The 17865-nt window shown below is 36.1% G+C and overlaps 1 protein-coding gene across 1 annotated transcript in view; it reads left to right on the top strand.

Annotated features, from left to right (window-relative positions):
• The window catches only part of EYS (EGF-like photoreceptor maintenance factor), a 1911700-nt gene that overhangs the window by 1285581 nt on the left and 608254 nt on the right, over positions 1 to 17865 (top strand). The window contains exon 27 of the mRNA XM_035296026.3: positions 10016 to 10128. Within this exon, the coding sequence (XP_035151917.3) occupies positions 10016 to 10128 (113 nt within the window). The remainder of the gene's footprint in view (positions 1 to 10015; positions 10129 to 17865) is intronic.

The following is a 17865-nucleotide window of genomic DNA, read 5'->3' as shown; positions in this document are numbered from 1 at the left end:
AAAAATAGTATCTACTATCAACGATCACCATCATATTATAAAAGCAGGAACATTTGAAATAAATGAAGATAGAATAAATTTAGGCTTTTAATGGAAAATTTCTTCTTTTGATTTTTCACTTTGTTTTAGTTGAACTTTTAAATTTTATTTTCCTATAAATGATAAATTCATCATGGTTCAAGCACTTAAATACACAAAAGAACATTCAGTCCAGTCTTCTCATTTTGGTCACTCATATGCTCAGTTCCCTTTCTCTTGTTTGTTTTCAACCCCTTTTTAAAGTATGGATTTTTTTTAACTTTTATTTTAAGTTCAGGGGTACATGTGCAGGTTTGTTACATAGGGACACTGGTGTTGTGGGGGTTTGTTATATAGATTATTTCATCACTCAGGTATTAAGCCTAGTACTCATTAGTTACTTTTCCTCATTCTCTCCTTCCTCGCACCCTCCACATTCCAATAGGCAATTGACCTAGTGCATGTTGTTCTCCTCTATGTGTCCAGCTATTCTCATGCTTTAGCTTCCACTTCTAAGTGAGAACATGTGGTATTTGGTTTTCTTTTTCTGTGTTAGTTTTCTAAGGATAATGGCCTCCAGCTCCATTCATGTCCCTGCAAAAGACACGAACTTGTTCTTTTTTATGGCTGCATAATATTCTATGGTGTCTATGTACCACTTTTTCTTTCTCCAATCTATTATTCATGGGTATTTAAGTTGATTCAGTGCCTCTGCAATTGTGAATAGTGTTGCAGTGACAATGTATGTGTTTGTGTCTTAATTATAGAATAATTTATATTCCTTTGGGTATGTACCCAGTGATGGCACTGCTGGGTCAAATTCTATTTCTTGGTTAGATCTTTGAGGAATTGCTATATTGTCATTCACAATGGCTGAACTAATTTACACAACCACCAATGGTGTATAAGCATTCCTTTGCCTCCACAACCTTGCTAGCATCTGTTATTTTTTTACTTTTTATAATAGCCATTTGGACTGGTGTGAGATGGTATCTCATTGTGGTTTTGATTTGCATTTCTCTAATGATCAGCGATGTTGAGCTTTTTTTTCATATGATTTTTGGCCACATGTATGTCTTCTTTTAAAAAGTGTCTGTTCATGTCCTTTTCTCAAATTTTTATGAGGTTGTTTGTAAATTTAAAGTGAAACAAAAGTGGGAATATATTTGAAAGCTAAATAACTATTCCAAACAGTACCACAAAAAGATAATGTGTGATAGAACTAGAGAGTGGTCCGTCTATTAAAATATAAAAAGTAAAGGAATTCTGAATTTACTTAAATGTGAAGGCTAATGGCTAGCAATTTTTTCTTGCCAGTTTTCAAAGCCCAAGATGAATAAATTAATATGCATTTTAAATTCATAATGTGTAAATGAAACTGAATCATAGAATTCTGAGAAGTATCTCAATAGTCATAGAATCATTTCCTTTGTAGACCAATTTTCATAGCTCTCTAGTGTCTTTACATTAATTTAAAAGGTATCACTTTCTCTTTTTTTATAATGAATAATAAGGATATTAACAGAGAAAAATATCTACTACAATGTAAATATACTTTTATGCCATTGCTGAGCTATGGCAAAATTAAGTTTGAACATTCACTATCATTACAATCAAAAGTATTTTTGTAAGACCATTTTATTTATTTTTAATAGTGAACTATAATGTTTCAGGGGATATAGACATCAACTTTATTTTAAATTTAAAAAACTAAGTTAATGTGTAACTGCATTAAAAATTAAATCTAGAGGAGGACTCAAGATGGCGCTGTGAGAACAACCCAGGATTGGAGCTCTCATTGAATCCACGGAGGGGTGAGTCAGAGCTGCATTTCCAGACTGATCTTTGTTGCCCACGGAACGGGGAAACTCCCAAGTATAGAGGAGACGCGAGATGCCAGACAGTGCCTCTGCCTGGCAAGGCCGGCAGCCGGGGTGGTGGCAGCCGGCCACCGCAGCGCTCCCCGCAGGGCGCGCTTCTCTGGGTGCCCTGTTGAACCGGCGGCCTGAGACTTGAGAGGGCTGGACTTGAGACTGAACGAGACTTGGACAGGGGGCCAGCCCGGGGGATTGCAGGGACAGAGCGTTCAGCGTAGCCCAGTGGGATGAACAAAACCACGATTTCAAACAATCCCCGGGCAGGAGGTCCGAGACGCTCTGTGGGGGAGGGGCGTCCACAATTACTGAGGCAACCCACCCCAACTGAGATACAAGCCCACTGCCGACGCAGCCAGCCATTGCCGAGGCAACCCGTCCCTACTGAGATACACGCCCACTGCTGACGCAGCCTGCCGTTGCCGAGGCAACCCGCTACAACGAAGAGACTCTGCCTCAGGGCGTGGCAGAGACCACAGCAGAACAGCAGAGCCTGCAGCATCAGGGAGAACCACATGACAGCAGGGCGGAGCCTCGGCAGGCAAACAGTGGCTAGTCTGCCTCCTAACTGGGAAGAACACCTCAGCTGACATCCAAAAATAAAGCCCAACCCCCCCAACAGAGAGCATTTGAGAAAAAAAGGGATTTTTTAAAGAGCTCTGTTGCAGCAGAATCAAACATAGCAGCCTAACAGCCCTGAATGAACAACAGAGCTCACAGCTCAGCAATTGAGCTCATATAAAGTACAGACTATCTCCTCAAGCAGCTCCCTGACCCCTCTAAATCCAAAAGACTGACATTTGGCAGGCGTCTTCCTGGGACAAAGATAGCAGAAAAAGAAACTGGTAGCATCCCTCACTGTGCCACAGCGGCTAGAGGTGCACCCCAGACAAGCAGGGCCTGGAGTGGACCTCAGCAGTCATACAGCGAAGGGGCTAGACTGATAGAACGAAAACCAAGTAACAGAAATACTTCATCATCAACAATCTGGGTGTCCACTCAGAGACCCAATTGAAAAGTCAGCAACTACGCAGACAACAAGTGGATAAACCCACAAAGATGGGAAGAAACCAGCGAAAAAACGAGGAAAACACCTGAAACAAGAACACCTCGCCTCCTAGAAAGGACCAAAACTCCTCACCAGCAAGGGAACAAAGCTGGACGGAGAATGACTGTGACGAAATGACAGAATTAGACTTCAGAAGGTGGATAATGAGAAACTTTTGTGAGCTAAAAGAACATGTATTAAATGAATGCAAAGAAACTAAGGAACTTGAAAAAAGATATGGGGAAATGATAACAAAAATGGATAACTTAGAGAGGAATATGAATGAATTAAAGGAGCTGAAAAACACAATACGAGAACTTCGGGAAGCATGCACAAGTTTCAATAGCCGAATTGACCAAGCAGAAGAAAGAATATCTGAAGTCGAAGATCAACTCAATGAAATAAAACGAGAAACCAAGATTAGAGAAAAAAGCGCAAAAAGGAATGAACAAAGTCTCCAAGAAATGTGGGACTATGTGAAAAGACCTAACCTACGTTTGATAGGTATACCAGAATGTGATGAAGAGAATGAATTTAAGCTGGAAAATACTCTTCAGGACATCATCCAGGAAAATTTCCCCCACCTAGCAAGACAGGCCAACACTCAAATGCAGGAAATACAGAGAACACCACAAAGATATTCCGCAAGAAGAGCAACCCCAAGGCACATAATCGTCAGATTCAACAAGGTTGAAATAAAGGAGAAAATACTAAGGGCAGCCAGAGAGAAAGGTCGGGTCACTCACAAAGGGAAGCCCTTCAGACTCACAGCAGATCTCTCGGCAGAAACAATACAAGCCAGAAGAGAGTGGGGGCTAATATTCAACATCCTTAAAGAAAAGAACTTTCAACCCAGAATTTCATATCCAGCCAAACTGAGCTTCAGAAGTGAAGGAAAAATAAAATCCTTTGTGAACAAGCAAGTACTCAGAGATTTTGTCACCACCAGGCCTGCTTTACAAGAGCTCCTAAAAGAGTCACTACACATAGAAAGGAACAACCAGTACCAGCCATTCCAAAATCACACTAAATGCTAAAGAGCATCAACATAATGAAGAATCTACAACAACTAACGGGCAAAACAGCCACTTAGCATCAAAATGGCAGTATCAAATTCACACATAACAATATTAACCCTAAATGTAAATGGACTAAATGCACCAATCAAAAGACACAGACTGGCAAATTGGATAAAAAGCCAAAACCCATCAGTGTGCTGTATCCAGGAAACCCATCTCACATGCAAGGATACACAAAGGCTCAAAATAAAGGGATGGAGGAAGATTTACCAAGCAAATGGAGAGCAAAAAAAAGCAGGAGTTGCAATTCTCATCTCTAATAAAATAGACTTTAAAGCAATGAAGACCAAAAGAGACAAAGATGGCCATTACATAATGGTAAAAGGATCGATACAACAAGAAGAGCTAACGATCCTGAACATATATGGACCCAATGCAGGAGCACCCAGATACATAAAGCAAGTTCTTAATAACTTACAAAGAGACTTAGACTCCCACACAATAACAGTGGGAGACTTTAATACTCCACTGTCAATATTAGACAGATCAACCAGACAGAAAATCAACAAGGATATCCAGGGCTTGAACTCAGACCTGGAGCAAGCAAACCTGATAGACATTTACAGAACTCTCCACCCCAAATCCACAGAATACACATTCTTCTCAGCACCACATCACACCTACTCTAAAATTGACCACATAATTGGAAGTAAAGCACTGTTCAACAAATGCAAAACAACTGAAATAATAACAAACAGCCTCTCAGACCATAGTGCAATCAAGTTAGAACTCAGAATACAGAAACCAACCCAGAACCGCACAGCTTCATGGAAACTGAACAACTGGCTCTTGAATGTTGACTGGGTAAACAATGAAATGAAGACAGAAATAAAGAAGTTCTTCGAAACCAATGAGAATGAAGACACAACATGCCAGAACCTCTGGGACACATTTAAAGCAGTCTCTAGAGGAAAGTATATAGCAATAAGTGCCCATATGAGGAGAATGGAGAGGTCCAAAATTGACACCCTATCGTCAAAATTGAAAGAGCTAGAGGAACAAGGTCAAAAAAACTCAAAACCCAGCAGAAGACAAGAAATAACTAAGATCAGAGCTGAACTGCAGGAGATTGAGACACGAAAAGCCCTTCAAAATATCAATAATTCCAAGAGCTGGTTTTTTGAAAAGATCAACAAAATAGACAGACCACTAGCCAGACTGATTAAAAAGAAAAGAGAGAATAACCAAATAGATGCAATAAAAAATGATAAAGGGGAAATCACCACAGATTCCACAGAAATTCAAACCATCATCAGAGAATATTACAAACAACTCTATGCACATAAACTAGTAAACCTGGAAGAAATGGGTAAATTCCTGGACTCCTGTGTCCTCCCAAGCCTAAACCAGGAGGAAGCTGAAACTATGAATAGACCAATAACAAGGTCAGAAGTCGAGGCAGCAATTAAGAGCCTACCACTCAAAAAAAGCCCAGGTCCAGACGGGTTCACAGCCGAATTCTACCAGACACACAAAGAGGAGCTGGTACCATTCCTTCTAAAACTATTTCAAACAATCCAAAAAGAGGGAATACTTCCCAAATCATTTTATGAGACCAACATCATCCTGATACCAAAACCCGGCAGAGACCCAACAAGAAAAGAAAACTTCAGGCCAATATCCATGATGAACATATATGTAAAAATCTTCAATAAAATATTGGCAAGCCGATTGCAACAGCAAATCAAAAAACTTATTCATCATGATCAAGTAGGATTCATCCCAGGGATGCAAGGCTGGTTCAACATACGCAAGTCTATCAACGTAATTCACCACATAAACAGAACCAAAAACAAAAACCACATGATTATCTCAATCGATGCAGAGAAGGCATTTGACAAAATTCAACAGCCCTTTATGCTAAAAACCCTCAATAAACTCGGTATCGATGGAACGTATCTCAAAGTAATAAAAGCTATTTATGACAAACCAACAGCCAATATCATACTGAATGGGCAAAAACTGGAAGCATTCCCTTTGAAATCTGGCACTAGACAAGAATGCCCTCTCTCACCACTCCTATTCAATATAGTACTGGAAGTTCTAGCCAGAGCAATCAGGCAAGAAAAAGAAATAAAGGGTATTCAAATTGGAAAGGTGGAAGCCAAATTGTCTCTATTTGCAGACGACATGATAGTATACCTAGAAGACCCCATTGCCTCAGCCCAAAAACTCCTGAAACTGATAAGCAACTTCAGCAAAGTCTCAGGATATAAAATCAATGTGCAAAAATCACAAGCATTCGTCTACACCAATAACAGACTTAAAGAAAGCCAAATCAAGAACGAACTGCCATTCACAATTGCTACAAAAAGAATAAAATACCTTGGAATACAACTCACAAGGAACGTAAGGGACCTCTTCAAGGAGAACTACAAACCACTGCTCAACGAAATCAGAGAGGACACAAACAGATGGAGAAACATTCCATGTTCATGGTTAGGAAGAATTAATATTGTGAAAATGGCTATACTGCCCAAAGTAATTTAGAGAATCAGTGCTATCCCCATCAAGCTACCACTGACTTTCTTCACAGAACTGGAAAAAACCACCATGAACTTCATATGGAACCAAAAGAGAGCCCGCATAGCCAAGTCAATTCTAAGCAAAAAGAACACAGCGAGGTGCATCACACTACTGGATTTCAAACTATACTACAAGGCTACAGTAATCAAAACAGCATGGTACTGGTACCAAAACAGACATACAGACCAATGGAATAAAACAGAGGCACCGGAGGCAACACAACATATCTACAACTATACAATCTTTGATAAACCTGACAAAAACAAGCAAGGGGGAAAGGATTCCCTGTTTAACAAATGGTGTTGGGAAAACTGGCTAGCCATGTGCAGAAAGCAGAAACTGGACCCCTTCCTGACACCTTACACTAAAATTAACTCCAGATGGATTAAAGACTTAAACATAAGACCTGGCACCATAAAAACCCTAGAAGGAAATCTAGGCAAAACTATCCAGGACATAGGAGTAGGCAAGGACTTCATGACCAAGACACCAAAAGCATTGGCAACAAAAGCCAAAATAGACAAATGGGACCTAATGAAACTCCACAGCTTCTGCACGGCAAAAGAAACAGTCACTAGAGTGGATCGGCAACCAACAGAATGGGAAAAAATCTTTGCAGTTTACCCACCTGACAAAGGGCTGATATCCAGAATTTACAAAGAACTCAAACAGATTTACAGGAAAAAAACAAACAAGCCCATTCAAAAGTGGGCAAAGGATATGAACAGACACTTTACGAAAGAAGACATATATGAGGCCAACAATCATATGAAAAAATGCTCATCGTCACTGGTCATCAGAGAGATGCAAATCAAAACCACATTGAGATACCATCTCACGCCAGTTAGAATAGCGATCATTAAAAAATCTGGAGACAACAGATGCTGGAGAGGATGTGGAGAAAAAGGAACACTTTTACACTGTTGATGGGAGTGTAAATTAGTCCAACCATTGTGGAAGACAGTGTGGCGATTCCTCAAGGCCTTAGAAATAGAAATTCCATTTGACCCAGCAATCCCATTACTGGGTATATATCCAAAAGACTATAAATCATTCTACTATAAGGACACATGTACACGAATGTTCATTGCAGCACTGTTTACAATAGCAAAGACCTGGAATCAACCCAAATGCCCATTGATAATAGACTGGATTGGAAAAATGTGGCACATATACACCATGGAATATTATGCAGCAATCAGAAATGATGAGTTTGTGTCATTTGTAGGGACATGGGTGAATCTGGAGAACATCATCCTCAGCAAACTGACACAAGAACAGAAAATGAAACACCGCATATTCTCACTCATAGGTGGGTGATGAATTATGAGAACACATGGACACAGAAAGGGGAGTACTAAACACTGGGGTCTATTAGGGGGAAAATGGGAGGGCCAGTGGGAGGGGCAGCTGGGGAGGGATGGCCTAGGGAGAAATACCAAATGTGGGTGAAGGGGAAAAGGAAAGCAAAGCACACTGCCATGTGTGTGCCTACGCAACTGTCTTGCATGCTCTGCTCATGTACCCCAAAACCTAAAATCCAATAAAAAAGTTAAAATAAATAAATAAATAAATAAATAAATCTAAAAAAAGGTAAATCTTAAAAAAAGTTAATAAAGCTCTGATAAACTTTAACAATTACAAATCAATACTTTCCCAAATGCAGCATATAAAAGCCAAGTGTTTCTATAAAATGGTTTCTTTGGAATCTACTTGACTTGTTTATAAATTTACTGTGTGAAATACTGTTTTATTTTCTAGGTCAGTCATTTTTGACATTTGACAGAGTATTACTAGGTGAGAGTCTTTGCGGTACATTTGAGCCTATGGCAAGAGGAAGAAAAAAACTTTCAAAGTTTTTAAACTAAGATTATGATTTAAAAGGTAAAATGAAATATATTTTCTGAAATTTCTAAAAAAAGGCAAAGGGTTTATTCTATTAATTATTTATGATATTATATTCAATAAGGTACAGAGGCTTGAGATGGAAATAGTATATAATTTTAATTCAAAAATCAAGATAATATATTTTTCAGTGTATAAGTTTAGTGGTTTCTCTGGTCATAATTTGGTCCTCTTAAACTTAAACTTTTTAGTAATATTAATATCTTATGAGAGGACAGAACTTGAATGAATGCTTATTTCTAACTATCAAATTCTGATCTATACTCACTTTTATTTCTCTTTTTCTCATAAATGTTAATTTAGATACACATATAATTACTATAATATTGTATGTTCATAATGATTTTTATTCACCAGATAGAATGTTCTTCAGTGTATTTATTTTCCCTTCTTGCTCTTTGATTTTTTAGCATCCATTTTTCCCCAACTTATTTCTAAGGAGGATAGGTTTCAGAACACAAAATATATTACAAATATTTATAGATTACTTTGTTAGCTTTGGCCCCTAGACAAGCAATTCTTCTTGATGTTTTGATAGCTGTTGATAGGGCAAGGTAATTGATGTCTGAGAGAAAATACTTCAAGAAACAGGCCAAAGATCGAAAAATGTAGTGTCTTGATGGGAAGGATGAGTGAATTAACGTTTCTACTATTTTCCTTGATGATTTACTGTAATTATATAATTTTTTCAAGTATTAGTGACTATGCAATCCATACAGTACTAAGATACAAGCCATAAATTTTGACATATAAGGTGACATTTTTTCCTACTAATGTTTAAAATAAATTTTATTGTGTATATTTAAGGTATGGGCCACATGATGTTATGAGAAACATACGGGTAGTAAAGTGGTAACTGTAGTGAAGCAAATTAACATCCATTATCACACACAGTTACCCATATTTCATATGTGTGTGTGTGACAAGAGCATCTATAATCTATTCATTCAGCAAAAGTCCAAAATACAATGCAATATTTTTAACTATAGGCCATATGTTATATGTTAGGTCTTTAGATTTGTTTATTCTAAATATCTGATGCTTTGTATGTCTTGACCTAAATCTGCACATTTTCTGCCCACACCCCATCTCAGACCTTGGCTTTGTAACCACAGTTTTATTCTCTATTTCTGTGTATTTGAGTTCATTTTTCAGAGTCTACATATAAGTGAGATAATTATATATGTTTGTGTCTGACTTATTTCACTTAGTATAATATCTTTCAATTTCATCTAGGTTGTGACTAATGGCAGGACTTCCTTCTTTTTTAAGGCTGCATAACATTTTATTACATGTGCATGTGTGTGTAGACAAACAATTTCTTTATAATTTTGCCCATGTTCATCATAGCATTATTCATAACTGCCAAGATACAGAAAAATCATATTACTTTTAGGATTGATGTTTATGAAAAGAGTTGAATTACTGTACTATCAAAATGCTGAATAAAACAAATCAGCCTCTAAATCCAATTGCACACCTTGACCAGTTTGAAGCAGAAATAATATATACAAGAAAATAATATAAATTTTCTCTACCCCTTTCTCTCTTTCTCTCTCTCCTAGATCCCTATACCAGTCAAGAATTTTACTGGCTGCATAGAAGTTATAGAAATAAATAACTGGAGATCTTTCATTCCATCCAAGGCAGTGAAAAACTATCACATTGACAATTGCAGGTAAAATAGCAGTAGTGATCTTTCAAAAAACCTGTTCAAATAACCACACCAAAAGGTATCACTTCTAACTGAAATAATCTAATCAAGTCTGTACTGTACTTCCTCCCTTTTGGTTTTGCTTCACATTCCCACATTCTACCAACTCTCTTACACATTACTGAATTTTAAGCTATATCCCAATTAAGATGGACCATTACTTATAAATGGTATCTTCTTTGTGATATATACATATACCATCCAACAAATAATCAGTCACAGTCAGAAATCATCATCTATCAGAGTTAGGTTAAAATTGAAGCACACTAACAAGCATGCCTGTGGTATACTGTGTAGAGTGCTAAACTACATCCTTTCTCCAAATTATCATTGTCAAAGAGTTGTCCTGGTGCTTCAGTTTCCATTATTAGAGACGTATTTCTTTCAGACTGCATCTGGCTTCAGAAATCCCCAAATGTGGCTTTGAATTGGGTGAACTAAAGAGATAGCACATTTCAGACTATATTAGGCATTCATGCATTGCTATGAAGTGGTTAAAATTGTGTTTTTTCCCTGATATTGTTAAGAGGGAACTCAGATAATTAAAATGACTCTTTATAAAAGGGGTCACTTGGGGAGTTTTGTGGTAAATTAGAAAAGGAGAAGATGGCATGGTGAGGCAGGATATTTGATCACAGGAAAGCATAAAAGCACACATATTCATATGTGAGAAATGCAAATCAAAACTGCAGTGAGGTACAGTGAGGTCATACCTTACTGTAGTTTTGATTTGCATTTCCCTATTAGTGTTATTGAGCATCTTTTCATGTGTATATTGTATATTTGCATAACTTTTCTTGAGAAGATTTTTTGATTTTTTTTGTCCATTTTTGAATTGGATTGTTTGTTTAGTTTTAGGAATTCTCCATACATTCTAGACATTAATCCCTTATCACATATATAATTTACAATATTTTCTTCCATTCTCTGAGTTGTCTTTTTACTGTTGATAATATCTTTTGAAGCACAGATTTTTTTTAGTTTTCATGAAGTCTAATGTCTTTTTTCATTGCATGTATATTTGGTGTCATATCCATATTCAAGAAATAACTGCCAAATTCTATGTTATGATCCTTTTTCCCTGTTTTCTACTAAGAGCTTTAAAATTCAGTTTTTTGAGTCCATTTTTAGTTAATTTTTGTTTATAGTGTTAGGTAAGAGTCCAGCTATTTGGGCCATTCTCTTTCATGTGGATATCCAGTTTCTGCAGCACCATGTGTTCATAAGACCAGACCATTCTTTCCCCATTGAATGGGCTCGACACCCTTTTCAAAAATCATATATGTAAGTGTTAATTTCTGGTCTCCTTATTCTGCTCCATTGGTCAGTATGTTGGTCTTTATGCCAATACTAAAAGGTTTTAATTACAAGGGTAGCATAGTAGTTAAATTTTGAAACAGTAAGTGTGAGATAACTAATCTTACCATTTTTCAAGGTTGTTTTGCATATTCAGAGTACCTTGAGATTCTACATAACTTTTAAGGTGGATGTTTTTTATTTCTGAAAAAAAAAATCATTGGGATTTTGCTGGGAACTGCATTGAATCTGTAGATTATTTTTTTCCAATTCATAAACATGAGATGTGGTTACATTTATTTATGTCTTTCTTTCAGCAATATTTAGTAGTTTCCATTGTAGAAGATATTCAGTGCCCTGGTTAAGTCAACCTTAAGTCAATTATATTTCTACACACTAAGCACGAGCAATCTGAAAAAGTAATTACAAAATAAATTTTATTTACAATACCATCAAGTAAGTTTGGTAAATTGAATCTTTTTTTTTTTCTCTTAATCCATTTAACTAAAGACTTGTCAATTTTGTGGAATTTTTCAAACAACCAACTTTGTTTTCATCAATGTCCTCTCCACTTTTGGTTTAGCTTGTTCCTTCTTCTTTTTTAGCTTATTAAGTTGTAGTTAACTTGTTGACTTTGAGATCTTTCTTATATTTTAACATAACCATTTATGGCACTAAATTTCCCCCTTACCACTGCTTTCACTGCATCTCGTACATGTTGTTGTGTTGTATATTCATTTTTATTTATCTCTAAGTATTTACAACTTTCCATTATAACTTATTCTTCAATCCTTTGGTTGTTAAAAATAGTGTTTAGTTTCCACAAATTTATGAATTTTCTGGTATTACTTCTATTATTGATTTTCAACTTTATTGTGATCAGAAAAGATAATTTATGTGATATATGTTGTTCCTTCTACTGAAGCTTAATTTGTGGCCTAACATATACTCTATCCTGGAAAATGTTCCATTTGCTTTTAAGAATGTGTATGATGTTGTTGTTGCATAGTATGTTCTGTGTATGTTTGTTGGATCTAGTAGATTTATTGTGTTAAGTCCTCTATTTCCTTACTTATCTATTATATGGTGGCTCTATTAATTATTGAAAATGGCTATTAAAGTCTTCACTATTATTGTAGAATTATCTGTTTCTCCCTTCAATTCTGTCAGTTTTTGCTCTGGGTATTTTGATAATCTGTAATCAGGTGTCCTTATTGTTTATATATTTATCTTCTTGCCATATTAAACCTTTTATTAACATATAATGTCCTTCTATGATTTTAATATTTTTAAATTTAAAGTCTATTTTATCTGATATTAAGAAAACAACCCTTGCTCTCTTTTGGTTACTATTTGCATAGAATCTTTTCTTCCATCCTTTCAGTTTTAATATATTTAATATTTGTGTCTTTAAAGATAATCTTTAGTAGAGAGGACACAGTTGAATCAAGTGTTTTTATCCATTCTTCATGTTTCTCTTTTTTTTATTTAAGAGTACAATGGTTTACAATTAAAATAATTGCTAAGAAGGGATTTACTTCTGCTAGTTTGTGATTTGTTTTCCTTATTCCTTATAGCTTTTGTCTCTCATTTTTTACACTACCATCTTTTTGTGTTTAGTTTATCTTTCATAGTGAAATATTTAATGTGTTTTCTAATTTTCTTTTGTATATATTCTATAGCTATTTTCCTTGTGGTTACCATGCAAATTTACAGATTCAAGTTATAATACTCTAATTTGAGTTTATAACAAACAAAACCTCTACTCCTTTGACAGCTCGGTTCTCACTCCTTTTGGTTGTCGATGGCACAAAATTACCTTTATACACTGTAAAAACCTAGTACTTTTTGAAATGCATTAGTCTTGTAAATTATATCGAAAACAAAATATAAAGTTATAATAATACTAGCTTTTAAAAAATTTTTAATGTATTTCTCTTTAATCTTTTAGCAAACAATTATCAGAAATTATTACAAAACAAAAAATGCATTATAAATTATTGTTACAATAATGTTAACTTTAACAGTTGTCTATGAATTTACTCTTACTTCTTCATTCAACATCCAGTTATGTCTAGCATCTTTCCTTTCACCCTATGGGATTCCCTTGAGCATTTCTTGCAAGTAATGTCCAGTGGTATCAAACTTTCTTAGCTTTTGTTTATTTGGAAATGTCTTAATTAGGACCTAACTTTTGTTTTCTTTTCTTTTCTTTTTTTTCTTGAGACAGAGTTTCACTCTCTTGCCCAGGCTAGAGTGCAGTGGTACAAACTTGGCTCACTGCAACCTCTGACTCCTGAGTTCAAGCAATTCTACTGCCTCAGCCTAGTGAGGAGCTGTGATTGCAGGTGCATACAACCATGCCCGGCTAATTTTTTTTTTATTTTTAGTAAAGATTGAGACTAGCCTGGTCAACAGGGTGAACTCCAAACTCCTGACCTCAGGTGATACACCTGCCTTGGCATCCCAAAATGCTGGAACTACAGGCGTTAGCCACTGTACCCTCCTCTACCTAACTTTTGAAGGACTGTTTTGTCAAATATAGAATTCTTGGTTTACAGTTTTTTTTCTATCAGCATTTTGAATATTTTTACCTTTTGTCTTCTAAACTACAAAATTACTGATGAGAAATCTAATTTTATGGAGTATCCTTATAAGTGAAAAGTCATTTTTTTTCTTGCTGCTTTTAGGATTTTCACTTTCTCTTTAGTTTTCAGAAGTCCGATTATAATATATATCCATGTAGCACTTTTTGAGTTGAGTTTGTCTTCCATGGAGTTTATTAAAGACTTCTCAAGTCTTTTATGAATCCTTTCCTGGGCATGGATGGCCATTTTAAAATTTTTATCATATATACAGTTAGGTATTTTTTAATGTTCAAAACTTTAATGACTAGCTTCCAAAAGTGTGAAAAGAGATACATGAAGAGGAGAAAAATAGTCAGAGGTTGGCGGAGTAAGAACAGTGGAGGGAAATGTGTCCATTACCACCATCTATTTCACTGATCAGCTCGATTATCAGTGATCAAGGAACAGATGTCCATATGTGGAGAACAGAATCCTTTTGTCCACCATGGATCTCACAAGCTGTGTACAGATTGCTCCAGAAACATGCACATGCTGCCAACCACATGACTAAGGAGTTGGGGGGTGGTGGGTACATGATACTATTTTAAGAACTAAAACTGACCAAAGTTAACCACATTCAATTTAGGAGCCTTCATCTGGAAAGTTGTAAACCTTCAATAGACTTCACTGTTTCAAAATAGTTACATCAAAAATATTCTGCCAGTACAACTGTTGTCTAGGTGGGGAGACAGATTTCTACTGCTCCCTACTCTGCCTCATTTCCTTTATTAATTCTTATAAAATAAAATGATAAACTCAGGATACTGTAACGTGAATGCAACATAGCATGTTTTATGCAAAACAGTTTAACTTTTTGAAAACAAATAAAAATAACGACAAGAGTGGCACTCTTACATGTTTTCAGCAAAGATATTTAATAGCTTTCTGCACATGGCTAGCCAGTTTTCCCAACACCATTTATTAAACAGGGAATCCTTTCCCCATTGCTTGTTTTTGTCAAGTTTGTCAAAGATCAGATGGTTGTAGATGTGTGGTGTTGCCTCTGAGGCCTCTGTTCTATTCCGTTGGTCTATATCTGTTTTGGTACCAGTACCAAGCTGTTTTGATTACTGTAGACTTGTAATATAGTTTGAAGTCAGGTAGCGTGATGGCTCCAGCTTTGTTCTTTTTTCTTAGGATTGCCTTGGCTTTGCAGGCTCTCTTTTGGTTCCATATGAAGTTTAAGTATTTTTTTCCAGTTCTGTGAAGAGGGTTATGGATTTCTTGATAGCGATAGTATTTAATATATATACTACTTTGGGAAGTATGGCAATTTTCATATTAATTCTTCCTAACCATGAGCATGGAATGTTTCTCCATCTGTTTGCATCCTCTCTTATTTCTTGAGAAGTGGCTCATAGTTCTCCATGAAGAGGTCCTTTACATCCTTTGTTAGTTATATTCCTAGATATTTTATTCTCTTTGTAGCATTTGTGAATGGGAGTTTGCTCTTGATTTGGTTCTCTTTTAGTGTATATTGGTGTATAGGAAGGCTTGTGATCTCTGCACATTGATTTTGTATCCTGAGACTCTGCTGAAGTTGCTTATCAGTTTAAGGAGATTTTAGGAAAATTAACTACAGATGAATTAAAGACTTAAAAATAAGACCTAACACCATTAAAACCCTAGAGGAAAACCTAGGCAAAACCATTCAGGACATAGGCATAGGCAAGAACTTCATGAATAAAACACCAAAACCATTGGCAACAAAATCCAAAATAGACAAATGGGGTCTAATTAAACTCTAGAGTTTCTGTACAACAAAAGAAACAGTCATTAGAGTGAACCAGCAACGAACAGAATGAGAAAAAATTTTGCTATCCACCCATCTGACAAAGGGCTAATATCTAGAATCTACAAAGCACTAAAACAGATTTACAAGAAAAAAACCAGCGCATTCAAAGGTGAGCGAAGGACATGAACAGACACTTTTCAACAGAAGACATATATGAGACCAACAAACATACGAAAAAAATCCTCATCATCACTGGTCATTAGAGAAATGCAAATCAAATCCACATTAAGATACCATCTCATGCCAATTAGAATGGCAATCATTAAAAAATTAGGAGACAACAGATGCTGAAGAGGATGTGGAGAAATAGGAACACTTTTACACTGTTGGTAGGGGTGTAAATCAGTTCAACCATTGTGGAAGACAGTGTGGTGCTTCCTTAAGGACATAGAAATAGAAATTCCATTTGTCCCAGCAATGTCATTACTGGGTATATATCCAAAGGATTATAAATCATTCTATTACAAAGACACATGTACTGATATGTTCATTGTGGTACTATTTACAATAGCAAAGACCTGGAACCAACCCAAATGCCCATCAATGATAGACTGGACAAGGAAAATATGGCATATACACAACACAGAATACTGTGTAGCCCTAAAAAATGATGAGGTTGTGTCCTTTGTAGTAACATGGGTGAATCTGGAAACCATCATTCTCAGCAAACGGACACAAGAACAGAAAATCAAACACTGCGTGTTCTCACTCATAGGCGGGTGTTGAACAATGAGAACACATGGACACAGGGAGGGGAATGTTTTAGTTTGGTGGGACTAGGGGAAGGCCAATGAGGTTAGGGAAGTTGAGGAGGGATAACATGGGGAGAAATGCCAGATACAGGTGACAGGGGTATGGTGGCAGCAAACCACATTGCCATGTATGTACCTATGCAACAATCCTGAATGATCTGCACATGTAACCCAGAAACTAATGTGCAATATATATATATATATATATACACATATATATATGAAATTACTGAATCGAAATTATTTCACCTGATTATATTTTGCTGGAATTATAATAAATTACTTAGAAACAAGGTAAATTTAAAAAGGATATTTAATAGCTAGATCTTATATGTGCTTCTGCATTCAATCTCTCCTATAATTATTTTGCTAAAGTTGTTGCAGAAATTCTGGCTTCCCAACACATATATATTTGGAAAAGATAAAAGTGTTTTAATAGAATTTTCAAATAATTTAGAGTATGCTTCTTTGATATTATTCCAAAACTTGATAAGTTATAAATTGTTAAAGGCTAGTAGAAAAGTAGAATGTAAAACCCAATCAATAGGCATTTTATACTCAATTAAATTAATATTCATTGTTCTGTGGTACATTTTGAATGGATCTTTTACTCATGCACAATTTTTTTTTGTATTTTTTTTGAGACTGAGTTTCGCTCTTGTTACCCAGGCTGGAATGCAATGGGGCAATCTCGGCTCACCGCAATCTCTGTCTCCTGGGTCAGGCAATTCTCCTGACTCAGCCTCCTGAGTAGCTGGGATTACAAGCACGCACCACCATGCCCAGCTAATTTTTTGTATTTTTAGTAGAGACAGGGTTTCACCATGGTGACCAGGATGGTCTCAATCTCTTGACCTCGTGATCCACCCACCTCAGCCTCCCAAAGTGCTGGAATTACAGGTGTGAGCCACCACGCCCGGCCCTCATGCACAATTTTTTACTGCCAAAATATTGGTCTCTTGAGTTACTCAGCTCTACCAAATATCAACATATATGTTTACAAAATATTTAAAAATCATATTTGTTAATATCCCCTCCAATCACATCAGAAAAGGTTGTAAGTATTGTATAGCTATCACTCTCACAATGGTGGATAAGACTTTCCCAAAATTTGGAATTTTTTTGATGTTCAAAGTTTAAATTTTAACGTTGGCAACAAATCCTGTTACCTGTTTCATTTGAAGTGACAGACCCAAAGTTCTCAATAAATTAGGAATCAATAGAATGTATC

This window comes from Callithrix jacchus, chromosome 4 (genome assembly GCF_049354715.1).
Source record: "Callithrix jacchus isolate 240 chromosome 4, calJac240_pri, whole genome shotgun sequence".
NCBI classification, from domain to species: domain Eukaryota; kingdom Metazoa; phylum Chordata; class Mammalia; order Primates; family Cebidae; genus Callithrix; species Callithrix jacchus.
Note: the sequence above shows the minus strand (reverse complement) of the source record. Positions and strands in the feature narration are given on the sequence as shown.